The sequence below is a fragment of the Macrobrachium nipponense genome, chromosome 11, assembly GCF_015104395.2.
Source record: "Macrobrachium nipponense isolate FS-2020 chromosome 11, ASM1510439v2, whole genome shotgun sequence".
Classification (NCBI taxonomy): domain Eukaryota; kingdom Metazoa; phylum Arthropoda; class Malacostraca; order Decapoda; family Palaemonidae; genus Macrobrachium; species Macrobrachium nipponense.
Window position 1 is genome coordinate 95898207 of NC_061087.1, and position 27780 is coordinate 95925986.

Here is a 27780-nt window from a genome sequence, read left to right on the forward strand (position 1 = left end):
CTTCTTCACTTCGTCCTGCAGAATAGTGGCCTTCTGAGATTTGTGGGCATAAGTGACGTGGGGTAATGGTTGATCTGTCAGGGGCGGGGTTACCTCGAACGGAATCAAATACCCGATCCTGAGAACATCCACCACCCACTGCTCTGCCCCTAGTTCCTGCCACACCTTCCAGTGATTTGCCAGGCAACCCCCCACTGGCAGACTGAAGCGGAGAAATTTCCTTGAAGACTGATGGACTGGTATCTGAAAGTATGCGTCCTTTAGATCGACTGTCAGCATAAAGTCTCCGATTCTGACTGCTTGTAGAACCGTTTTCGGAGTTTCCATCTTGAAACTGGTTTTCCTTATAAACAGATTCAGCGTTGACAGGTCTATTTTAACCTGATCCAAGGTTAATCCAGGCCTTAACCTTACAACATTAGGGTTCATTTGTCTAGACAGCAAAGGGACCTTCGGTGTCGTATAATATTTCCTTTGCTTTACCATTGGAGGAGGAATAAATTTAAATGATCTATTAGATCTTAAGGAATTATCCCTCCCTGCAATCTTTGCGTTTACGTGTTGCAAGACCGATTCCGCATGACTCGAACAAGGCAATTCATACGACACCTTGGTATCCCTCTTTAGTCCAAACGCCATGTCAATTCCAGGAGGAAGCATACTGGCCGGTGTTTCTGTCTTCTCCGAAAGGCTATTGAATTGACGAATCAAATCAATAACCTCTGCATACGAGGCCAGAAACTCTTGGTTTTCTCCTTCCTCCGGCTCTAGTGTACCACTCTCCGTCACAAGGGATGTTGTCTCGCCTCTATCTTCTGACAGACGGCCCGGAATTCCACGGCCGCCTGTCCCTACGGCCGCGGTCTCTTTGATCTTTGCTGGCCGCTGTTGGCTCGATCCCGGATAGTCAGCAGGGGAACGAGAACGTCTCACTCTTTCTCTGCTCACGGATCTAGAGCGAGAATCTCGTCTAGATCTCCAAGATGAAGGCTCCCTTAAGACAGAGATAAGTTCGTCTCTATTAACATTGGCATCGTTTTCGAGCGTCGGCGAGCCCGGCCTCGACTTCTATCCAGACGGACACTGCCTTCCACGAACGTATCCGCCGAGGTTGCCAACTCTCTATTTTTCGTACTTTTAATAGGAGCCTTATCGTCCTTCGTACGTATTTTGAACGGCCTTACGGGCGAAACTGGGACCTGCATTCCATCCTCTGCTGCACCTTTCGCCGTTAACGTCGATTTTACCAGAGGTATCGCAGTTTTTGCGATCCGAACTGGCAACTCCGCCTCGGCCGCTAGCTCGCCGGCCGTCACCTCTCTCGCTTGTTCGGATTCTTGCGAACGGCTTCGTCTGCCAATCTTGTGCTTAATAGCCACTGATTTTCCGACCTTCTTGCTGACTTGGAAATGACAGTCTTGGTCCGAAGAAGAGGAAGAATTGATTCTTCTCCTCTTAGCCCGAGGGATCCGCCAGGAACTCCCGAATCCTCCTCCAACGCTTGACTGGCGCTCGCCGTGACGTTATCGGACTTAGCGATGACGCCGAACTAGAGGAAGAAGACGAAGAAGGCGAATCACACTTTTTCTTTTTGTCTCTCTTATTCATTTTCTTCTCTATATCCTGTAATTTCTGCATTACAGTTTGCATTGACGGGTCAGAAGGGCGTATTAGCGTCTGGGTGCAGCGAAAAAGGCCGAGAATCGGTCTGTGACGTCATCACGCCTGCCATATCAGAGTGTGCGTATGTTGTTGACGTCATCCCTCTCGTAGGGAGAGACTGAGAGGTTTCTGCTGGCAACCGCACGTTTGCTGCCAAACTACCTCCCACGTTCTGCATCGCTGTAAATACTGAGTGGGATGGTGAAGCCGCGGCATTAATTCCCATAAATTGCAAGCCCGGGGGATGAGGAACATTCAGCGCTGCCGGACCCTGCTGGGACCGTGACGTCATATAATGCGCAAGCAGATATCCAAGGTTGGTACGCCTGGTAAGCCTAGCGCTGACCACGTACCACCTAACCTATGCGCTTGAGTAGCAGGAGCCTGGAATAAAGATGGCGGATCTCCCCCTCTACTTGCTGGGAACAAAGGAGAGTGCAAATTATTCATAAAATTACCCAAGGCCCCTCCTGATGTTTCCGATACAGAACCGCTAGGAGAAACCGAAGGGGTATGAGACAATTCAAAAGCAGGTGGAGAAACATATGGAGCAGCCTGGTTTATTACCGATACAAAAGAAGCCGGTAAGGTTTGGTCATCCAAAGATGGCGTCACCCCCTTCCTTTTGTATTGGCTTTTCCCATAGAACTTCTTCCACTGTTCCACCGACCAACCGCGACAAACAGAACACGGATTAGTAACTGTACATACGTTTTCCCTGCACCTACTACACGTTGGATGAGGATCCGTCGACACCGAAGTTAGGAACCTAGAACATGGAAAGCCACTGACTCCTGGGCATTTCCTTTGTCTCCTCTTCGAAACGGTAGACGATCCCGATGTTGAGGCAAAATTCTCCATCATACCACGTATACACTCTTACCACACACTGATCACACTTGGAGAAAGAAAAGGAATGAAAAATAAAAAATGAAATGGATAAAGAACGGGCAAACTGAAAAACCGGCTTTAAATGAGATAGACAGTAACACGTCTTATCTTAAAGGCGGTAGGAAAATAACTGATGGGTCACAGGTAGCCGTGGGCATTCTGGGTATACATGCCCCGTGACCTGGTATAGATGCCATTAGTCCCTGGATCTCACAAGTGTAATTTTAATTCTACCGGTTTCCAGCTTGGCGCTAGTAAATCCTAATGTTAAGACCGAAGGTTTGTTTCGTGTATGAACAACTGTTGGTTTGAAAAGGGATACTGGGCTAACTCCAGGCCCGAGATATTAATTCTACCTATTGGTGGTACCTCTTCCCCACATGAACCTGGTAGAGAAGATTGTGCTAAAATAAACCTTATCAGTGACTCATTTTGGGTCCTCCTCAATTACTGGAACCCCTTCCTTCCTCTGTTCAGGGTAGGGTGGAACAGGTAGAACGGAGGGTTTGCGTAACCTCCAGGTTGTTCCCAGTATCCCAAATGGAATCCTCAGCCTGCTCGAAGAGTGAGAACCCTGTAGCAGACAGGTCTTACGTAGGTCTTCAAGTATACGGACGATATCATAGGAAAACCCAGAGTGTCCTATGATAATATATTCTGCTCAGACACGTCCTAATTATCCTACTGCCCAAGGAATGAACCTGCTAACAGGGCAGGGCTCATTCTTCATAAGGATGTTACTTTCCAACCACGAAACACCCTATGCAGTGATCTGTTACAATATACGGACATATGTTCAATATGTTACCTTCCAAAGAGAAACCCTATACTGCCAGAAACCACCATGGTGCTATTCTCAAGCAACCTATCACAGAATTGTACCCAACGTAACTTAACCCCACCTCACTCTTAAAGAATGGGAAATTCTCCACCTCCCTTTTCCACAACTCATGAAGTTTAATGACTTGCTTCAGTCAACTGAAACTCGAACCCACTATGCTGGGTTCATGACTTCAATACTTAGAAACTAGGCCAGGATGGAAGAGACTCCTTTGAAGGTGCTAGGTTAGTCTAGCAACCAACCACTTACTCTAGGCTAAGCAGGTATGGTCAATTTCGAACTGGTTAACTTATTTTAAGTTGGCAAGACCAGGTTCACACTGGCTTGGTTTGGTTAGGCTAGGTTAATTCTTCCACCAATTAGGCTAGGCTAACTCCTCCATCACTTAGGCTTGGCTAAGTACGCTAACTAGTCTAGGCTAGGATAGGCTAGCTTATTCTAGATACTCAATGACTTAGATTAGGGTAAAGTTGTCCAAGAAAGTTCGTACTATATATACTAGGCTACCACCACAACCTGCTAGGCTGAGGTGGTAAAAGTGTTCCAAATGGGTAGCCTAGGTACTAGTCTATGCTCGGCTATGCTTAGAACCTTATTACTTAGACCAAGCTAAGATAGTAAAGGCATGTTCAAGTAGCAAGGCCATGCCAAGTCATCAACCCGTTGTTAGGCTAAGTTGACATGTATGACATGTATGTCGGAACCAGCTAACCCAAGAGTTAGGCTAATCTAACTAAGAACTGTATCACTCAGACTAAGCTAAGACAGTAAATGCAGGTTCAAAAGCCAAGATCGCAACTATTTGCTAAGCTAATTTGGTACATGAATGCCCAAACCAGTTAGTTCGGACAGTCTAAGCTAAGAACTACTACTCAGATTAAACTAAGATAGTAGCGGTAGATTCGGACTAGCTGGGGTAGGCTACGAATTGAACCACTTGTTAGGCTAAAAGTTATGACTCAAATAGCTGGGCTATAGCATCCTAGGTTACGAATGCACTACTTAGGCTTGTCTACCTAAAATGATGAAAGAAAGAAGTTCCACTTCCTCCTTTCGACTTGGTTTTCTTCATGGCCTATACACCAAAAACTCACTCAATGAGTAGGCCTGAATCTTAGTTCATAGGATGCCTATCACCACCAATTCTACTCCCAACAAAATAAAAACCGCCTTGTGCGATCAGAAACAAACTTTTTTTCGTGAGTTATTGTTAAGAAGAATGGTTGCACAGTACTTTACTGCAAAGGAACCAAGCTATCGACTAACTATAACTACTTGTCTAAGAGTAGAAGCATTTGGTCAATATTCTTATAGGAACAAACCAGATTATACCAAAAAGTCTATAAAACAAGGGAATTCTTCTGACCTGTCAATGTTTGAAGTTTTGGGTCAACCAAAAGTCTGTTCATTCCCACCATGCAGACTATTTGATTACTAAGAGGAATCCATAGACTGGTTGTGATGGGTGCCCACGCTGGTAGACAGCAGATGAATGTGGCTGATGCACCTTCACTTCTCTTAGCACGTAAATGAGAGGGTGGCACATCTCAATAACTACTGCGTGGACCTTGCGGCCGTCGAGCATTGCGTGCATTGTAAAATTACGCTGTTCTCGTTCTCATGATTAAACCAGCAGTTGCCAATTGGTTTGTGTTTACCTTCCAAACTTTGGATAAGACTTACACAAAACCATGGAAATAAGTGAATTTAGCGTATCTATTTGTAATCTATATAAAAATATGAGAGCAATTTTATCATTATTGCATTACTATGACATCTAGAATTCATGGAAACAGTTTGTAATGGCATCAGTATATGTATCAAGTTCCTCTAAATTGGCAACACTGATAACCAGTCCCCAAGTTCTTACGAACCATTTCTACTCCTGTCACTGTTTACACAGTTGCCTCCTACAACCGTCATGGTCCTTACGACCATCATATTTCTACGACCGTAAAATTCCTCATGGTCTTCATAGTCCTCATGGCCATCACAGCTTTCATGGTCGTCATGGTTCTTACGCCCGTCATAGCTCTACGGCCGACATGGTTATCACAACCTAGGCTATCACTGGACTGTTGACAACCTAAATGATAACCGTCTAGAGTAGACTGAGCTAAACTACTGTTTAAGCTTTCTTATTTAAAATTTAACTGGAGCACACACCGGCATTGCCGCTTATCCAACAAGAAAATTCACATTTCTCCGTAAGTACGTGCTCCCAAAATGAAAGCGTAATTAAAATTATGCCACCGAAGACGAGAGGTTGGCAGCAGTAGGCTGTGACATCATGACTACTGCCATTTTGAAAGGGGTTTTGGTTATAACGTCATCACCCTTGATGGAAGCGTGCGGCTGTCGATGGAACTCTTGTTGCCAAGACCCCAACTGCTGTGGCATTGTTACTTTTACAAGGATGTGACAGTCCTGGCTTGAAGATGAAGAAGAAACTATTCTTCTCCTCTTGGCATGAGGATCAGTCACAAAGTCCCGGATTCCAGCATTCTCCAACTCTTCACAGCCACACTAGACCAAGCTTCCATCAGTCACTTGTTCGACAATTACTACTACTTCTTGTGCTTTCTAATAATAGGGATGTGACTGTCCTGGTTCGAAGATGGAGAAGAAACTTCTCCTCTTGGCTCGAGGATCAGCCATGAAGTCCCTATTCTCCAGGAGAACGCACTGGCGTCAATGTCACCTAAGCTTGTTGACGCCTAACCGGAAGGAGACAGAGGAAAGACTTGCGTCTTTTCCACTACATTATATCTCCTAACACTTGCAATTTCTCTCAAAAATTGTGCGTGTTGCCAAATCCAAAAGCGTAGTTGTAAAGTACTCTTGTACCTCGAAGCAGTGAAAATGGAAGCATGTCTCCATGTAGGCCGTAGCTGTGAAGTGACATCATGGCGGGCGCCATGTTTATGACGTCACTGAGCATCTTGAGTGCGACGTCCACACTCGACAAGAAGTCCAAGGCTGTTGTTGTTATTCTTGTAGGCATATCAACCTGACTCAAAAGGCTGAGGTGTTGTACTACCGGCTTCTCTACAGATGTTGACACATTCAACCACCATTCAGTGCATATCAGGGTAGAAGGGCCATCTATAGCATGGGACCCAAAGTACATCCTGATACATCCAAGCTTTGGATTCATAGGCAAGCCATATGATATATGTGAAAATCCAAATCACAGGCAGCGAATTAACTGTATCTGAAGATTTTCTGCTCCTACAACCTACTACACGATGAGTGTACCCTAATGTAAAAAATGTCAAAGATAATATCCGGACGTTTATCTGCTTCTTGTGATATCCAGGAAATCTCAAAGCATGAGAAGGCTCCTTGTTCACAACAGCGCCCGGAAATTCCACACACAACAGTTTCAAAACAACAGGGGGTAAACTAAACCGGCTTTAAATGGACGGAAGCAAAGCACGTCCTCTCTTAAAGGTGGTAAGAAAATAACTGACGGGTCACGAGTTAAGGGGGCCGGCCGGCTAATGCCCTTTTTTAAGGACAGGACTTTGATATTCATACCACTTAATAAAGTGACTTGGGACATCTCCAAACCGCATATGATTTTCGCCTCTGACCTTCGGTTTTGTGACGCCAGGGCGATTTATCCCGAAAATAACCATTTTTCAAATTCTATCTCCTCCCTTGATATTTAATATTAAGACCTGGGATTACTACCATATATAGACCTGATGTAGACCTCCAATCGAATGGAGAGTTTTTTTTCTAAAAGTCATTTTTTTGCTAGATATGAATTTTTCAATATGGTAAAAAAATAAACCCTATAAATCAGGAGAAAAAAATGTATAAAAAAAATACGAAACAAAAATTGGAAAAAAGGCTCTATTTGATTGTTCTATAATGTCTTTCTGAGTTATATACCAAATTCCAATGTTATAGCTTTAAAACTAAGTGAGAAGATAGATTTTGAAGGTCAATAAGTATAGTTTTGAGATACTGGCGTTCAAAGTTTTCCTTCGTATTTCTATAAAGACAATGTTAAAAAATAATGATTATTATGAATGTATATTTCTTTTTTGTGTATTAATAAACCAAAACTATTTTATTTATCATAATTTAATCATAAATGATGATCCCTTTGTTCATATATCGCAGCCTGGGGCACTGCTTGAGGCAAGATGGGGCACTCCTTCCTACGCAATTCTCTCTCTCCCCTTCACTAACTCTGCTTATTACAGCGAATTTTCTTCTTCTGTATGTTAGCGAGATGTTTTCCTTGTATTTTCCTCTTTGGCATGATGAAATTCTTGCCCGAAACAAAGATAAACAAACGTAAATGCAAGAGAATGTCAAGAGGTGAAACTCGAAGGCGTACTCTTTCTTTTTACAAAGACAATTTAATAAATCATGATTATTATGAATTTCATATTCCATTTTGGGTATTAAAAAACCAAAACTTTGTTATTTATCATAAATGAAGATCTCTTTGCTCAAAGATCGTAGCCTTGAGCACAGTGTGACGTGTGCTGTCAAGCAAGACGGGGGCGTTACTAAGCAACCCTCCCCTCTCTCTTCACTAACTACGCATATATTATGATATTCTGTAATAATACTTGAGCGATTTTTCTTCGTCTGTATGTTAGCGAGATGTTTTCCTTGTCTTTTCCTCATTGGCATGATGAAATTCTTGCCGAAACATACATAAACATACGTAAAGGCAGGCGAATGTCAGAGGTGAAATGGGACGTGTAGACTACTTGAAGTCTGTGATCGCACTAAATCAGGACTGGACTTGGTAGCTGAGCCTGAAGTCTCCTTCTCGACTCGGGGAATGTCTACAGATGCCATTTCTCCCAATTTCTTTGAAAATAATTATCAAAATTTACGATAATAGAAGAAATATTGCATTTTCTTGTACGGATAAATGTTTTAGGCTTATTGAGTTACGTTAACTAATTACCCTGTAACTACGAAAGTAAGAGGAATTTTGACGAAATATTTCGTATACGTATTCTCAATTGCCATATGAAGCTCCAAGAATTTTTTCATGACTTTGCATTTTTCGCCCTATACCACCATATATAGGGGTTCTGGCCGGCCCCCTTAAAGAGGGGTATGTGGGTGGCTCCACATGACTCGTGACAAAGCACAGATGCCAATAGTCCCTTGCATACACACTTTTTTAACTTTACCAGTTTCCAGCTGGTGATAAGTATTTATCTTAATGTTAAGACCGAAGGTTTGTTTCGTATATGAACAATTCTTATTTCTTACTGGGATAAACAGCCTCATTTATTGCCTACTAAAAGACAGAAAGGTGTTAAACTACTATGTATATATGGAAAGCCTAAAGTTTCAATAAAATCCTTAGTAATTATTCATCTAATACATAACCCTTTCTGTTAATCTGTCAATCTGTCATATAATGTACTTCTAACAGATATAATAAAAATATAAAAACAGAACGAATTAGAAAAAGGTTACTCCTCATTCAGATGCATTTCTGCAGAGCAGGAAACAGAAAGCTTTAAAAAACAAGAAATACATTTATAACATTGCATTCAGAATGTCATATACACCCTGGCTACATCTTGATAGGTATCTTGGATCTTACAGCACACAAACATACCTCAGGAGTAATATCTGATGGAAGCAACAAACTTAAAACAGAGTTCACTTGTTCTTGAATTTCTTGTTGTGGGAGCTGCAAACAGTAGGTTTTCAGCTGAGCACACATTTCTGTACTTAATTCATTCACTTGCTTCTTGACCGATTCTTTCTTGCAATCACCAAGCACCGGGGAATTCTGTACTTGACAATCCACAGTTGCTTTAAGCTGCAAAAAGAACTTCACAATATAAACTGTTGCTTAAAAATTGAGAAATCAACATTTTAATAAACTCCAATTTCTAAAGCATTGTCTAACAAACAACAAACCATTAATAGAGAAAAATATCCAATATGATTGAAATTCTTTACCCATGGACACATCCCACATGCTTGGTGGTAAATTTAAGTGGTTTACACAGATCATCATGAATATTGCACAAAACTATGATGATACCTTACATTAACATTTGTCACTTCCACAAGAATGAAAGAATAAATTCATACCTTATCAGTAGCAGATTCTCTGAGCTGAGGAATCACTACCAATCGTATGTTTCTGATAATGTTGGAAGATACACGCTCAATAACAAAGTCAGTGGTCTTTCTAAATGAAGATGGATGGTTGTGGAAGAAGTTCTCTTCGAGCTGAAGCTAAAGGGGGCAAGTGCCAACAGATTAGTACAATTAAATTTTTTTCCAATCACATCGGTTTAAGTCATTATCTACATGGCCCATCAGTAGATAGATAAAGTACCAAAAAGTACCTGCACATCAGGACTTACCCACTGCAACATTTGTAAGAAGCGCTCTCTTTTCAGGCTTTCAGGTTCAAGCTCTAAGTATGTAAAAAACTATTGATTTCAAGTATAGTTAAGCGACTGGTATTTGATATTATGTTGCTCTAGAACTCAAAAAGGACTGAAATTTGCAAGTATGAAACAAATATAAAATCAGTTGACCCTCAGGGTTTGTTCTCATAAAATTGAAATTACAAATAATATTCAACATAAAAAAAATAATGAACAGAACTGGTTCATAAAATATTTACTGTCCTCAACACTTGTAATTTGCTGTAACAGAAATTAAGGCAGGTCCACAACTTATGCTTAAGATTTGAAAGTATAAGTAAAATTAGGGTTATAAATGAGAAAAGTTATAGAAAGCAAAATTAAAACACCTATAAGGATATGAGGAAGAACAAATTAAAAAACATCAAGTGTATATAGACAATCAAAATCAGGAGTAAAAAAATATGCTAAAATTGTATGAGGAGTAGGTTTTGGTTTGAGGCCCTCTATCACTCATGTTGACTTCTTGCATTCATTATGGCCAACAGCCAAAAACAGATCAGAATAAATAATACAAAAAAGGAGTGGTGCATAGTTAAAAGTAACACAAAATTCTTTGTAAATGGGGACTGGATCATGAGGGATGGCAACTGATATTGAATTAAACAGGTTTACCAAACTTTCAGACAGGATACTATGGTACTAGTACTTCTGACTCCCCCCTTCATACTACCATTTATTTATGCAAGCAGCTTTGATTTGTTATCATCACATTCATAAACCCTTGAAAATTACTTTTTACTCATGATAGTGGACTACAGTAAGCAAATAATCTAAAGGTAAAACTAGAGTAAATCACTATCATTATAAAAATTCTGAATAATTTTTCTGCAATATTCTTCAAAATATTCATATTTTTCATGCAATATGAGAAAAAATATGTTAGAGAAAGAATAGTCTATAGTAATAGTGAAAATATGAACATCAATACTAACTGCATGCTGATGTAAACTCAAAATGGAAAGCTCTTATTAAGCCTTACTCAAACAGCAACATTTCCATCCTAACTAATAAATGTAATTCTGCTCATCTACAGCTTTTCCCTATTCTTCTATGAAATGGAATGGAATGGACTATAGAGTTTAGGACTTTAGGTCAAAGGCCAAGCACTCAGACCTATGCTGAAAGGAAAATTGAGAGTAAAATGTTACAAAGGTGTAACAGGAGGAAAACCTCGCAGTTGCACTATGAAATAATTGTTAGGAGAGGATTGATAGCAAGATGGAAGAGAGATAATATGAATTGAGGTACAGTAAAATGAACGAAAGTGGTTGAAGCTAGGGGCCAAAGGGACACTGCAAATAACCTTTAGTAATGTCTACACGAGGTGCACTGACAGTATTACCCACCTAAGGGGTATTCTTCTATGGATGACTAATTGATCTTCAACAACCAAAATTACCTGAATATCAATTTGTGCTTTCCCAGGTGCCTCTTTTTCTGAAGCAGATAAAGGCGTTATTCTCCGACAACTGTTAGAGCCAGTGTTCTTGCTAGAGCCAGTACCAAGCAAAAAATCATTCAGAAGGTTTTTCAATTCACACACAAAAGGACAGCAAATGGTGATTAACTGGAATGAAAAATAAAAAGCAATATTATAATAATGTAAAACTGAACAGAGCATCTTCCACTGCATCTATATTAATCTAGATCTCTTCAACATATGGAAATTTCAGTCTTCATTTAATAAATTATGGACGAAGACCATTCTGCACCTCAGCAAGGACATTGGGTGAAGATTTCTGGGTACATGTCCTTTTCTTTAAATATATAACCCACCTTTACTGATATCTCCAGAGTACAAATAACAAGAGATCACCTCTAATTTTTGAACTTCAATTATGAGCTAACAATTTCAATGCTTTTTCTCTTGCTTGATTTTAAATTTCACTCAAGTTAATTCTGCATTTCTTTCCATATTTCTATCTGGTTAGATCTTAAGGACATTGTTGTAAATTACTAGCTGATAGTCAGGCTGTACAGCCTCCCACGCTAGGTCTTAAGCACCTCATAATACAGGAATCCTGGTCTGTCCTTTGCACACTATGATCCAGAACTTGAGTGTATTCATATAAATGGTAATCTTCAGTACAATGGAAACAATTTATGTTAGATCTTTCCGTAACCTGAAGTTGACTAATATCTATTCATACTAAAAATGATATTGTTATGATACAATAAAGTTTTATACATACTTACCTGGCAGATATATACATAGCTAAGACTCCGTCGTCCCCGACAGAAATTCAAATTTCGCGGCACACGCTGCAGGTAGGTCAGGAGATCTACCGTCCTGCCCTGGGTGGCAGGATCAGGAACCATTCCCGTTTTCTATCATATTTTTTCTCTTCCACCTGTCTCCTGCGGGGAGGCTGGGTGGGCCATTAATCGTATATATCTGCCAGGTAAGTATGTATGAAACTTTATTGTATCATAACAATATAATTTTCATACAATCAACTTACCTGTCAGATATATACATAGCTGATTGACACCCTTTGGTGGAGGGTAAGAGACAGCTAACATGGAATAGACAGGTAAACAACATATGTTGTAGGTATAAATAAACCTTGGTTCCTATCTGATAGGTGGTAGACTTCATATGGCTGTTGCCAAGGAGTCTGCATCACCTCAAGAAACTTTAGCGAGATATGTGATCTGTGGCCAAGAGTTCTTGTGGGTCTGCCGATGGGGTCTTATCCACTTACTCGGCAGAGCCTAAAAGGTACTTGTCAATGGGTGCTAATCCACTTATATGACAATACACCTATGCCTATTGGCATAACTAAGGAGCGCAACACCGATCCCGATCACCTGATCCTAACACGAGGGTTCGCGCTCAAATTGAAAAGAGTTATTCCCACACTCCTTTCAAAAAGCCCAATAATTTCACTAAGTTAAATAACTTTAACTCAAAGTTAAGGATCAGTGTCGGCTCCTTATCCCAGTAACGTATCCGCAGAAACTTATAAACCAAAAAGAGAAGGATCTCTCGTAGGTTAACTTGACATCCTTTGTGTAATGAGAAGTCAACACAGAGTTGCCTCTATCGTACAACACAGCTAATATGTCTTCTATGACAAATTGTTATGTAAAGAACAAGAATTTGCAAAAGCGCGCACTTCCTGCGCTTTTAATTCTCAGCTGTTTGAAGGAATCAAGTCACTATGAAGTGCTTAGGAGATCTCCATGTTTCAAAGAAGACCAGGGCTTTCTTGAAATGGATCTCTCCCGTCTGAAGCCTGAAGCCTGGCAGGAACCTCGCGCCTGGCTGGTGCTTCGCTCTTGGTTGGAGCCTAGCGCTTGTCTGGTACCTCTCGCTTGACTGGCGCCTCTCAGCTGGTTGACGCCTCGCGCCTTAGCTGGAGATTCGCACCTGTCTGGCGCCTCGTGCCTGGCTGACGCTTTGCGTCTGGCTGGTGCCTTGCGCCTCGCTGGCACCTCGCGCCTAGCTTGAGCTTCGCACCTAGCTGGCGCCTCACACCTGGTTGGCGCCTCGCGCCTGGCTGGTGCCTTGCACCTATTGGCGTTTCAAGTTTGCCTGATGTCTGGCTGACTCTTCGCTCCTGGTTCCTCCCACTTGCTTAAGCTTCTAGCTTGGTAGAGTCTCGAGGTTGCCTGGCGATGTACACATCGATTTGTTCGCCTCTAGCGCATATGCGCCAGGTTGGAGGCCCGCTCTGTCTCTTCATCAGACAATGACATTACGGCACTTGGCGTCTGGCTCGCGTTACATTGTCTGAAAGTCCTGGAGAATCACAATGGTTCATCCGGACAGGGGAAGAACGGAAGAAATGCTTCCACTCTGAGCTTTAGGCCTCTCCAGCAATGGGAGGTGATTGTATCCAGCTACATCTAGTAGACGATAGGAATCTAACAGTGCGAGAGATAAGAGTCTTTATCCGATGAGGATCCTTCGTGATTATTTCCTTTGCTAACAAGATCTTTTCTGAAATGATGATGAGGTTTCTCGTTGCCGAATCTTCCCTATCCTTGCTCTAAGGAAGGGAAGGAGCCTGGAAGCCGAAGGTAACTCAGAGCTGAAATTGGGAGGACCCCTGATTTCTAGCTCTAATGTATCTCTCTCAATGTCTTCTGGGATCTAATTCGAGTCCTCCTCGTATTCAAAAGACTCTGTAGGAAAAATGTTTTAACCATTTCTTCTTTCGTAGAAGAAAACATAAGTATCCTGTCTGGACAACGAAACTTCTCTCCGAAATCGTTGAGTCAGGAATAGAGGGTTAAATTTCTTTTAACAGACATATGCTGATAAAAAAAAAATCGTTGCCAAGTCTCCACTGAATAAGATGCGAGATTCCAATGCTCAAAAACTTCAATATTTTCTTGGCAGTTTAGGGCCAAGAGAAAACCAAGAATTCTCTCCTAAAATTTTCCAAGAAATTTTTATGAGGAGCAGTTCCATCTTGTCAGAACACGGAATCTGAGGCCCAAAATAGGATCCCATTCTAAGTATAAGATCTCCTACCTTTATCGTATAGAGGTATTGTATAAGATCCCGAAGATCTTAATTCTCTGCTATCTCTAATACTCTTTGTCGAGACAGAGTATATCATTTTACTGTATTCATTGAAAGCAGAAAATACAAAGGTGATACTTCCCCCTGAAAGGGAAGAAAACCACTATGTGGTTCACAGAGGTATCGGAAGAGGACAGTTTCCCCCTTCCATTTAGCACGATCTTCAGCCACTCTATCTTTAGCCTGTTTGAAGGAATTATCAAGTTTCTCTTGAAAATCCTCTCATTCATGTTTACTTCTGGTCAGTCTGCACACAGACAGACTCAGATTGGATAGGTTTTTCAGGTCCATTATTTATAATAGATTCCGATAAAATCTCTAATCTCTTAGAAAAACCCTTCCGACCCATGCTGAGAGAATAACGTGGCCTCTGTGAATCCAACCTCTCTATGACCAAAATGAGGCATTCATCTTCTTCCTTTGACGCCCATTTATCTTAATATCTGTTAAGAATATATATAACTAGGGGAAAAAAGACTAAAGTTTATTCCCCATTAACAGTAAAGATGGCGTATTGTTACCTTTTGTTCGAGAATAAGGCAGCAGTTTGTAGGAAGAAAGTCCTTATTACACCTCGAGGCCGAGGGAGAATGGAAAAATTTCTATCTTTGTAATACAATTTAGTGTTAGACGAAGGAGATCCTAACAAGAAGCAAGGATCGAAGAGAATCATTCCAGTTTCCTATTACATGGACATAAAGCTGTAATGAAACGGGTTGCTAAGGTCTTGTAATCTGAAAGACCTGCACCCTCCTTGACTTCCTAGTCTATTATGTCTTCCATCTCTTGTTCCAAATGTTGGTAGAAGAGAGGGAGTCACCTAAGAAGAGAGCCTCTCTTCACAAAGAGAGGGACGATTTCTCCGAAACAAACCCTCATAACAGAGATGAAGTCGCTTAGGCGAACATTAATTCCCTGTCATGAGAAGATTGTTCTAGTTAGAAAAATCCCACAGTCACAGTCCCTCCTGACATGGGCTACGGTCGCCTGTGCGAAATCTTGTGTCCCTGTCAGGAAAACCAACTGATCTTGTGACAAATCTCAAAATAGGAGAGTCTTTGTGAAATCTATCTCCAAACACAAAGAAGCTTGAGATCCTGGCGCCTGGCGTCTGGCTGACGCTTGGTTGGAGCCTTGGCTCTTCGCATCTGGAAGACGCCTCGCGCCTGTATGACGCCCCTCGTCCGCCGAGCGTCCTGGCTGACGCTTTGCGCTTGGCTGACTGCTCACATCTGGAAGACGCCTCGCGCCTGGAAGACGTCTCGCACTCAACTGGCGTCCTGGCTAGCGCCTCGTGCTTCGATGACGCTTCACGTCCGGAATAAGTCCTGGCTAGAGTCTCGCATCTGGCTGATTCCACGCCTCTGTATGACGCCTCGCGCCTGGAAGACGCCTCACGTTTAGTTGGCGTCTTCTGTGCAACATCTTGTCTGGTATATGCCTCTCTCGCTCTCGAACTAGACCGAAAATCTTCCTCTACTTATTTTAGAAGACGAAGCTTCATGTCTGAAAGACGCCTCGTTTTTGGCAGGAGACTCTCGAGAGAGAGGACGAGACTTCTTGATCGGAAGAGAAACGTCCTTCTTACGAGGAGGATGTCTAGCCATAACTCCTACCAAGGAGGCTAGCTTCTCTTGAACAGCCAGTAGGATACTCTTAGAAGCTTCTCCAGCGCCCTCTTCAATGGGAGGGAGGGAGACCTCGTAGGAGTATCGATCCGCTACGTCATATAGGGGGACGTCGACACAACTTCACCTTCTTGATCGAGGAGGGAGCTTCATCAGTGAAGCGCTCTGGCTCGAGTTCAAAGAAGGTTCTTCCAAATCCTTTTCAGGGGCTTGGAAAGATCCGAGTCTTTCCACCCTCATATAAGTGAAGGAGAAGCAGAAGAAGAGAAACACTCTCGCAGGACGCTTTTTCTGAAGCGGTCCTGAGAAGTCTGTTGCGAGAAAGATAATATCTTGCATCTTCAAGAAAATTCTTCGTATATGAAACTTCTTTCTCCTTATCCACCAAGACTCTTGATGGGTGCCTCGTCCGAGTTCTCAGAGACTTCTAGCGGACGGGATTCCAGAAGGAAGAGGTCCTCTTTCCGAGAAGGACCCTCCTTAGTACTCCAACCAACGAAGATATCTGCTGTAGTAACTTTCCCAGGATCTTCGCAGCTACTTCTTACTTCTCCGTATCCGATCTAGGGGAAGGAGGATATACTTCCGTAATACTTTCCGGGATATAATCCAGTTACTTAGAGATTGCTAAGAACTTTAGAATGTCTCTAAAATTCGTCAGAACTTCCCCCCTTCTGATGAGGAATCGGATAACGAAATCACTATTATAGGATACCTTTCCAACGGTTATCCTTGGCAGTCTGGGACGTTACTAAAGATCCTGCCGAGGGGACGCCCGACCGGAGGTGATTCTCTGAAACCTCCTTACGGCTTTCGACATTCCTTCTCCTCTGGGTTTGTGAGCTTGGAAGAGGTCTAGGCCTGAGAGCGAGACAGAGCCGATCGGGCGCACTCTCATTATTAAGCAAGGACCGCCTTCCAATGGCGACCTTGCAGTCTGGGACGGTTGCTACAGAACCTGCCGAGGGTACGCTTGACCGGTGGGGTTCTCTATAACCTCCGTAAGGCTTTCGACTTTCCTTCTCCTCTGGGCATGGGAGCTTGGAAGAGGTCTAGGCCTGGGAGCGAGACAGAGCCGATCAGACGCACCCTCCACTGCAAAGGGGAACACTAAAATCACTTCTTACCTTTCAATAGCTCGTATTTTGAGATACATTCCTTTGTCTTCAAATTGCAATATGAATTTGAAGTTCTGTGAAGTAAGAAGGAGACGAAGATACAACACTACTAGTATTGTTTATGCTCTAACTGCTCGTTAGTACAAGAGCTATAAAAACTTCTAAAGGAAGCGAAACTAATTCTATTTATTCTGACTTCCTCAAGAAGGAAGTTAGCTTAAACTTCCTCAATTAATTTTAACATTTACTACACGTTATTAATGAATAAATATTAAAATTTTCCTTTTGCAAACTATGTGAGTGTCTACCGAAAAGTTTGGTAGTTACACGTAAACAATTCTTCGAAATTTTCGAAGCCAAAGTTATTAAAACAAATTAATATGCGTATGCCGAACCAAAGACCCAGTACTTCCCTGCAAAAGATAGCCCAGAAGATCGATGGCGATGAAATCCAAAAATCAAGTCAGGAGGAACTGCAAACGTTGTTTACATTACAAGCGACAGAAAAAATATGATAGAAAATGGGAATGGTTCCTGATCCTGCCACCTAGGGCAGGACGGTAGATCACCTGACCTACCTGCAGCGTGTGCCGCGAAATTTGAATTTCTGTCGGGGACGACGGAGTCTTAGCTATGTATATATCTGACAGGTAAGTTGATTGTATGAAAACTAATAATTAAGAATCTTCAACCAAAAGGATAAGTGGAGTTCATCTTCAGCAAAAAATTGCTACAATTGGTTGAAAACTTAGAAAAAATTAGTAAAGAAAATTGAATAAGGAGAAAAATCTCCCACAATTATCCTTAAAATGTGAATTTTCAGAAATACTGAAGTTGTAACCCCTACCTGCTGATCAACAAAATGTGATATATCCAGGCAAACAATTAGTTCTGTTGAATCCTGTGAATCACTTGGTTTCAGGGGCGTTGTATCTGGAGTATCAAGCAAACTCATGGCCATATACTTTGAAGGTGTCTTCATAGGAGACATAACAACATCTGGAAAGGATTAGCCTCATGTTGCATATTAGAAACCAAACTTCCTTTTCATCCTCTACAAAAATGCAACAACTGAAAAAAAACTTGCACCCATAGCAAAAACAATATTAACAATATCCTGAACAAACAAATTTACTGTATATGGACACCCCAGCCCCAAAATAAATGTCCTTTTTCCCAAACTTATGTAATTAATTTCCTGTAAAGTACATTCCTATCTCCTCAGAAATTATTTCAGTGTTAAAGCACATGCATGTTTCAGTACTACAGAAACTATCAATTCAAAAGTACCAGTTAAACTAAGCCCCTGTCCTAAATCAAAAATATGCACAAAGTGTTATATTCGCATTATGCACACTGGAGCATTATATCAGTATGAATAGACAATGAATATTTTATCAGCCTATGACAAATTTCTAAACTTTTCTATTATGAATCCTAACTACCAATGAAACACCCTTTCATCAAAATTCAAAAGACTACATACAATTTTTTGTGCTAATGCACACATTCAATTTAATTGTTATTATACAATACATATTTAAAAAATTCAAATGAAGTCAATAATGATGAGCAATTTTCAAATAACAAAAGCTGTGTTTTTTCTCTCAATAATTTCTTTGTCTCACTTCACACTTCAACTGCAACCACCCTTCACTTCATTGTTAGTACATATCAAACTTTAAACTGAGAAGCATAAGAGAATAGGTGGTAGATGGTGTGGGAAATATATAGCTATAATGACAGCGCTTTCCATTCCAATATCATCAGTCAATGATAATTTGATGGAATGGGCAAGAATATTTTCACTCAATTCTCATTCAAGAGGCTTGTATACATGAAAATCACACTGACAGAGCAATGATGCAGTTTTAATCTTATTAATATACCTAGAGAAAAATATCAGCCTCTGTAAACTATGCGAGTCTACATTTGCAATACTGTAAAAATTTGTTAGTAGCACTACACAGGTTACTCAAAAATCCTTGAACTTCATTTCACAAGAGCTTATTCCAGTCCACAATTATGAACTTAACATGGGAGAAAAATCTAAAAAGACTTGCAATACCCTTTATGTGAAGAAAAGTAAAAGGACTTTATACAATACCTTTTTCAACCTGCTTGACTGGTGTATTTGCCAGGCTTTTCCCTTTTACTATTTTGTTCTTAGATGGTGTGCATATCCCATAAACTGGTAGTTTAGCTTCCATGCACTTTTCTTTGTACTCTGTTGACAGCATTTGCCTCAGGCATAACACACAAAAGTGACTGTAATTGGATTGAATAGTTTTCAAATTCTGATTGTATTCACAGTGATCTATATCAGCCTCAGCAATGTCAGCAAAGAATAACCCATCAGGGAAAGCTGGCAGATCAAAGAGCCATCCAAGAAGTAACTTGAGCAACAAGCTGTTAGAAGGAGCCAAGTTCTTTGAATGGGAAACTTTCATGCACTGTGGACATCCAGTGTCTATCTCAATACTGAAAAGATGAAACATTTAAAAGATAATATTGAACGAGGATAAAACTTTATTTAAAATTAAAATCCTAACAAAAATGGTCATTCCTCTGAAAACTAATCTTTTAATATAAAGCTTTAGAACAAACGTGAAACAATTACTGTACATATCAAGTATTAGCACTAGCCCAATGAAAATATTTCTCAACACTACTGCATAATCTTTCCTGCTGCATTTTCTAGATACTATATACCAGTTGGCCCTTATATAAGAGAAATTGGTTCCCAGGCCCTTTGCGTATGATAGCAAACCTGTCACAATGCAGTACTGCATGGCTCATTTGTGAAACAAAAATAAAAACAAAACAGAATATCATGAATTACTAAATAACCAGCACATATTCCCTCTCCCTCTCAAAAGTATACTGGGCACACACCATCCTTCAATCTTCTCATAATATAAACAGCTGATAATGTTGGTAATGACAGCAATGAAGTTACACTGTGCAAGTGACAAAATTAAGCCAGGTGAATGACTATGAATACCCTGGGATGTCAGAAGATTGATCTAATTTATTGAGCTTGGAGCATCCAACCATGAAGAAATTCAAGTTGATCAAGTTCATTTAAAGATTTAATGACCAAAAGTTAAATGAATTTCTTTCTGGATATCAGAAGCAGATGAAATCCCAAACATTTCTTTTTTTTATTAGAGGTTTCCTTTTTGAGAAACAAAGCTAAATGTCCTTTAGACCATGTGTCAGCATTAAAAACACTTATCATCATCTACCTATTCATCTACTTAATTAACATATCCTTCTCCAAAGAATTATGGATTTCAACACAGTTTCTGGTTTCAATTTATCCACTACAGATTATGTATATGTATATTATTGCATCTATACCAGTGATTAACTTCCTGCATTCTACTATTCTAGGTTACAGCCTGCTTCTGATACCAGGCATGTGTGCAAAGTCTTCACGCTGCTGGCCAAGGGGTTACAGTAATGAGATGGTGATGGGAACTGAACACACGTCTGTACATTTTGAACTTCAAATTTACAAGACTCAAGATGACCAGGTGCATTAACCTTATTTCTACAAGTATTTCTGGCTTCAAAGATGAAACAAGATCTAGAAGCACTATGGCATGCAGTCAATGCAACAGTAAATTTCACCCTTCCACCAATATACATGTGTTTACATGAAGAGCTTGGCCAGCCCTATGAGAGTTAATTATTTTGCCTCAGTGGTCTAGTTAAACTACTAAACAATAATAACAAAAAAGTTAACATATTCAAGATAGAAAGCTTTATTTAACATTGTATATTATTGTAAAAAATCATAAACTACGGAAAACAATATTAAAGAAATAGTAACTCACACTGCCTGAAATCAATTGTCAAAGAAATAAAAAAAACAACTAGATAAATATAAGCTTTCCATTTCTTTACTTCTAAATAAAGATCTAGCATCAACTTTTTAATCAATATCAAAAGTTACTTTCCTGTCTTTCGTGAAATATACAGTATGGTCATAAAATATTCCAGTCTCATTCACTCATGAAACAGTGTGGCTTATATATTCTTGGTATTGCACATCCTGCACTAGCAATTCTGCACATTATGAAGAAAATTATTATTGCAAATAGGACTGTAATAATGGAAAATATATTATATTAAACTTTTACCAAACATCATATGAACTTACAGGATATGCTTGAATCTAACTTATCTACACAAAAACATGCCACATGCCATTGGAGTATTCTTACCTTGTTATGTACAAAATCTTAAAAATGGCAATAAGTGTCATGACAACTGTCAAGTAGTGCTTTGAGTGCAATGCAACTGGATCCACCATACTCAAATATTCCACTATCCAAGTCACCCCAACAACCAGTCGTCCATAGGCAGCACACTGCCGCAGAGCAACATTCAAATTTAATGGCGGGCAAACCTGTAATACAATTTAAGATTAAGAAACTATTCAAAAAGAAAAAACCTAAGTACAACTAACAGTTCTCCAAGAGTCTGCAAGCTAAATGGACAGAATATTGACAAAAATATAACCCAGCAAGAATGGATCTAAACAAGATTATTCTCATTTCAGCTAAACTGCTGTATTTGGAGAATGTAAAGCTCTTGCTGTCTTGACACATTAGAGTAGCCACTGTTATCTACAGTGTCACTTGGATTTGGTAAAGCAATTATTCAGGAGGTGACATGAAAGCCATGTCAATCTGTCAATGCTGTTGTTAAGTCTGCTATTGAATGATCCCTAGAGTTGAAGGCAGTTGTTAGCAAGTGTTATGTCTTTTTAATGAAACAGTGCATATTTTCTAAAGGTAGCGCAGAGTTTAGCCTGCCTCTTCTTTCATAATAGTATGCATCACTGCATTTTTGTTGGGCAATTGAACGGGAAGACAATGAGCAATTAACCTTAGAAATTATCCAAAGATATGTGGAACTTCTGGACAATTACTTTGGCAGGGTATGCGAGTGGGATATTATTTTCAATTTTGATTAGGCTTATGCTCACCTAATCCAGATTGGAGCCCTTAGGATGAAGGGAAAACTAATATAAAGTGTTACTTTTTTATACACACACACACACACACACACACACACACACACACACACACACACACACATATATATATAGATATAGATATATAGATATATGATATAGATATATATCTAAGATATATATATGATATATATATATTAAAATATATATATATATTATATTATAATATATATATATATATAGATAATATAAGTATTATAATATGATATATATATAATATATATAATATATAACTATAATATTTATATATATAATAATATAGTATATAATATATAATAAATTATAATATATATATATATATATATAATATATATATATATAATAATATATAATAATAATTATATACTAATATATACTATATATATAATATATATATATAAATAATATATTACACATATCTATATATATATAGATATAGAAATATATATATATATATATATATATATATAGTAGTATATATAGTGTTCCCCGCGTATTCACGGGAGATGTGTACCAGACACCCACGCGAATAGCTCAAACCCGCAAATAGTTAGAACTCCCCTCTTAAAAATACCTATATCTTGAAAGTTCAAATACCAAATGTCTACTTAAAGTATTATCCTACATCAAAGTATACCATTGAATTGATATTATTAATATCATAAAGTCATCTTAAACATTTTACCATTAGAAATATATAAACAGCCAATAGCAGAGAGAGAGAGAGAGAGAGAGAGAGAGAGAGAAGAGAGAGAGAGAGAGAGAGAGAGAGAGAGAATCCTTACAGTCCTTACAGTTCGTTCGGGTTGCCCCAGGTCCCTCAGTGTGAGGCACCTCTATTGTCTACCAGAGAGTTGCTAGTACATCTTCCGGTATATTTTGCATCTTCCAATCTTGGATGGTCTGGGATGCAGTTTAGATATTTGTCGAGCTTATTCTTAAACACATCTACGCTCACTCCTGATATATTCCTCAGATGAGCTGGCAACGCATTGAATAGACGCTGCATTATCGATGCTGGTGCGTAGTGGATTAATGTCCTGTGTGCTTTCTCTTATTTTCCTGGTATAGTTTTTGGGCACTATTAATCTACCTCGGGCTGCTTGTTCTTTCTGATATTTTTAGTTTCCATGATATTTTCTGTATTCCTTCTATCTGTTTCCATGCCTGAATTATCATGTAGCGTTCTCTTCTCCTTTCTAGACTATATAATTTTAAGGATTGTAGTCTTTCCCAGTAATCAAGGTCCTTAACTTCTTCTATTCTAGCTGTAAAGGACCTTTGTACACTCTCTATTTGTGCAATATCCTTTTGATAGTGTGGTACCATATCATATTGCAATATTACAAGTGGAACTACGAACATATGTTTTATAAAGCATAATCATGTGTTCAGCTTTTCTTGTTTTGAAGTGCCGTAACAACATCCCATTTTTGCTTTACATTTTGCCAAAAGAATTGCTATTTGATCATTGCATAACATGTTCCTATTCATCATCACACAAGGTCTTTAACTGCTTCCTTATTTGTGATTGTCTCATTATTAGGTCCCCTATATGCATATAGCTTTTCCTTCTCTGTCTCCATAATTTATCGATTCAAATTTATCAGAGTTAAATACCATCCTATTTACCTCTCCCGCCCAATCATATACTTTGTTAAGGTCTCTTTGTAGAGCGTTCCTATCTTCATCACAAGTAATTTCTCTACTTATTCTTGTGTCATCAGCGAAATTACTCACTTACCGAATCCTTAACATTACTGTCTATGTCTTTCAATCATAATAACAAACAGTATTGCAGCTAACACCGTACCTTGTGGCACACCGGATATTACCTTGGTTTCATCAGATTTCTCATCGTTGCAATAACTATCTGTTTTTCTGTTGTGTAAAAATTCTTTTAACCATCTTCCTACTTTATCTACGATATTGTGTTTTCTAATTTTCTTCGCTAATATATTATGGTCTACTTTGTCAAAAGCTTTTGCAAAGTCTAGATAAACCACATCTGTTTCATTTCCGCTTTTCATATTTTTGAATATGTTCTCCACGGTGGACTAACAGTTGGGTTTGTGTATTTTTTCCGGGTACGAAACCGTGTTGTCCTATATTAAACAAATTATTATTTTTAAATTAAAATGGCTTCATAATATTTTTCTTCATTACCCGTTTCATACACTTTCATAATATGTGAGTGATCACAGGCCTATAATTACTTGCCTCTAGTCTTGATCCACTTTTGAAAGTAGGGTGATATACGCTAATTTGTGCTCATCATAAATCTTGCCTGTATCTACACTTTGTCTTAATAATATTGCAAGTGGCTTTGCGATAGAATGAACTACTTTCTTTAACAAAATAGCAGGGACTCCATCAGGCCCTGCAGCAGCTCCATTTTTAATTTCATTAATTGCCTGCACAATATCAGCCTTCATTAATTTCTATGTCAGCTAAATATTCACTATTTTCGTCCCTTAATTCATACCATTATCTTCATTCTCTATTCTAGGGGTGAATTCTCTCTTATATCGTTCTGCCAGTATGTTGCAAATTTCCTTTTTTCATTCGTTAATCTCCTTCAATTCTCAGAGGGCCTATTTCTATTCTTCTTTTATTCATCTTTTTCGCGTATGAGTATAATAGTTTGGGGTTTTGCTTGATATTTATTATGGTTTTTTTCTTCCAAGTCCCGTTTTTTCATTTTCTTTTGATTGTATAATCTTTTGTTCTGCATTTTCTATCTTACTTTTTAGTTCTATAACTTTCCATGCATTTTTTTCTTTTTCTTTTGCAAGACCTTTTTTCCACTTTCTGATTTTCTGGAACAAGATCCTTCTGTCTCTTGGTATGCATGAATGATGTTTACTTTTCTTCTTCGGTATATATTTATCCACTATTTTCTCTAATTTTTTTATATATCTCCGTATTTACCCTTATGTCATCACTTACGAAAATGTTATCCCAATCTTTGTTTAATTCTTCATTTATTTCTGACCATTTTATATTTTTACTGTAGAAGTTGTATTTTCCATATCCTTCCCACTTTTTCATTTCTTGCTTATCTCTGTTTTCACTTGCTTTGGAATGACATTATGGTCTGAAATACTCACATTATAAACTATTACTTTCTTTACCCTTAAACGCCGAGCGTAAAAAATCAAAAAACTCCCCCCGAATTCCCGAGCCGGTTTTGAGCGAGCGCGGAAGAAAAAGGAATAATTTTTTCAAAAAATCACAGCGCGCTTAGTTTTGAAGATTAAGAGTTCATTTTTGGCTCCTTTTTTTTGTCATTGCCTGAAATTTAGTATGCAATCATCAGAAATGAAAAATAATATCATTATCATATGTAAATAATGCGATATATGGTAGCAAAAAAAAAAAATTCATACATAATTGTATTAAAATCACGCTGTGCAAAAAACGGTAAAAGCTAACGAGTTTCTTTTTTTATCGTTGTATTGTACACTAAATTGCAATCATTTTGATAATATAATACATTGTAAAACAATAAAAGCAACAACACCGGAAAAATTATCACACAAAATGATGTACGAATTCGTAATGCGCAGACGTAAAAAGTTTTTTTAAAAAAATTCACCATAAATCTAAATATGTTCTCAGAGACTTCCAATTTGTTTCAAATGAATACAAATGATTGAATATTACGATACTGTAGAGTTTTAGCTTACAATTGCGTTTTTTTTTTTTTTTTCTAACCATTTCGGTAGAGTCAAAGTTGACCGAATGTGGTTTTTTTTTCATATATTGTGATTTATATGCAAATATTTCGGAAATGAGAAAAGCTACAACCTTCAAATATTTTTCCTTTTATTGTACATGAAATTGCGCACATTTTCATATATAAAACTCTATGAAATGCCCAATATGAAACGGAGCAAATTTCCTAGAATTCGATGTACGCAATTCGGAGATTTATGGCGGAGAATCCGCCCGCGGAGGGAAGGAAAAGTTTTTTTTCATAAATTCACCATAAATGAAATATTGTGCTTAGAGACTTCCAATTTGTTGCAAAATGAAGTTAACTGATTGAATATTACTAAAATATAAGAGTTTTAGCTTACAATTGCGTTTTTCGACCATTTCGGTAGAGTCAAAGTTGACCGACAAACGTGGTTTTTTTTTTTCTATTTTATCGTGATTTATATGCAAATATTTTCGAAAATGAGAAAAGCTACAACCTTCAATTATTTTTCGTTGTATTCTACATGAAATTGCGCACATTTTCAATTTTTTCATAAATTCACCATAAATCGAAATATTGTGCTAGAGACTTCCAATTTGTTACAAATGAAGGTAAATGATTGAATATTACTAAAATTAAGAGTTTTAGCTTACAATTGCGTTTTCGACCATTTCGGTAGAGTCAAAATGACCAAAGGTTGAAAATTTGTTCACTTATAATTTTTATTATGAAAATATTTCAAAACTGATAAAAGAAAACTACAACTATGGGTTGTTTTTAGTTGTATTGTGCATGAAATTGCGCACATTTCCATATATAAAACTTTATGTAACGGCTAATTTTTAAAACGGCGTGCAAACATTACCACAATCGCATGTATGATTTTTTTCGAAGAGTTACCGCGCGGACGTAAGGAAAAAGTTTTTTCATAAATTCACCATAAATCGAAATATTGTGCTAGAGACTTCCAATTTGTTGCAAAATTAAGGTAAATAGTTGAATATTACTACAATATAAGCGTTTAGCTTACAATTTTGTTTTTCGACCATTTCGGTAGAGTCAAGTTGACCGAAGGTTGAAATTTTGGCACTTATCGTTATTTATATAAGGATATTTTCAAAAATGATAAAAGTTACAATCATAAGTATTTTTTTGTTGTATTCCAAATGAAATTGCACACATTTTAATTTTCATATATAACTTCATGTAACGGATAATTTAAAACGTTTGCAAAAAATTATGTCAAAGTGACGAAATAATTTTTGAGATTTGTCACTGATACTTTTTAGTGCGATAAGAAAAGAAATTCGCGCTTGCGCGCCTGTGTAACGATTGTAAACAAAAACAACGCCTTGATTCGTGAACTCCCAGCATCCCCCAAGGCGCGTGATTCAAAAGTTTTCGGCTGGTAGGCCTATAAGTATTTTTCCGCGAATTTTTAAAAAAAACTTTTTTGAGCCGACGTATGGTACGTCCATTCGGAAATCGGGGGAGATTTTGACTCGACGTTTAATACGTCCATTCGGCGTTTTAAGGGTTAACATAATTCTCTCGTTACAATACTAGGTCTAAAGTATTTTCCTTTCTTGTTGGCAGGTGATTTATTTGTTGAATGTTGTATTCTAGTAGCATATCTAATAGCTTTTCGAATTGCACCTCTTATCTTCTGCACTACTATTACTCTCTTTTTTTATATGTATAAGTACAACCACAATCTCCTATTCGTTCTTTCCATTCTTTACTACGAAAGGAAAGTTGAAGTCTCCAGATAGGAGAATAGTCCAGTCCTTGTGTTTCTACATATATCATCCAATTTTCAATTATTAAGTCACACTCTTTAGTATTAGGAGGTCTATATATTACTAGTTCATTAATTTTTCAGATTCAAATTCTACCGCTATTAGTTCACATTCTGAGTTCTTATATCTCATATATTT

At 38.5% G+C, this 27780-nt stretch overlaps 1 protein-coding gene across 1 annotated transcript in view; it reads right to left on the reverse strand.

The window, feature by feature from the left end:
* Positions 1 to 9002: 9002 nt before the first annotated feature.
* Positions 9003 to 27780, reverse strand: part of LOC135207610 (codanin-1-like) — a gene marked incomplete at its 3' end in the record, with an annotated part of 75931 nt that continues 57153 nt past the window's right edge. Inside the window, 6 exon segments of the mRNA XM_064239477.1 lie at positions 9003 to 9209; positions 9488 to 9634; positions 11234 to 11401; positions 17962 to 18113; positions 19222 to 19595; positions 21347 to 21531. Coding sequence (XP_064095547.1) covers positions 9003 to 9209; positions 9488 to 9634; positions 11234 to 11401; positions 17962 to 18113; positions 19222 to 19595; positions 21347 to 21531 — 1233 coding nt within the window.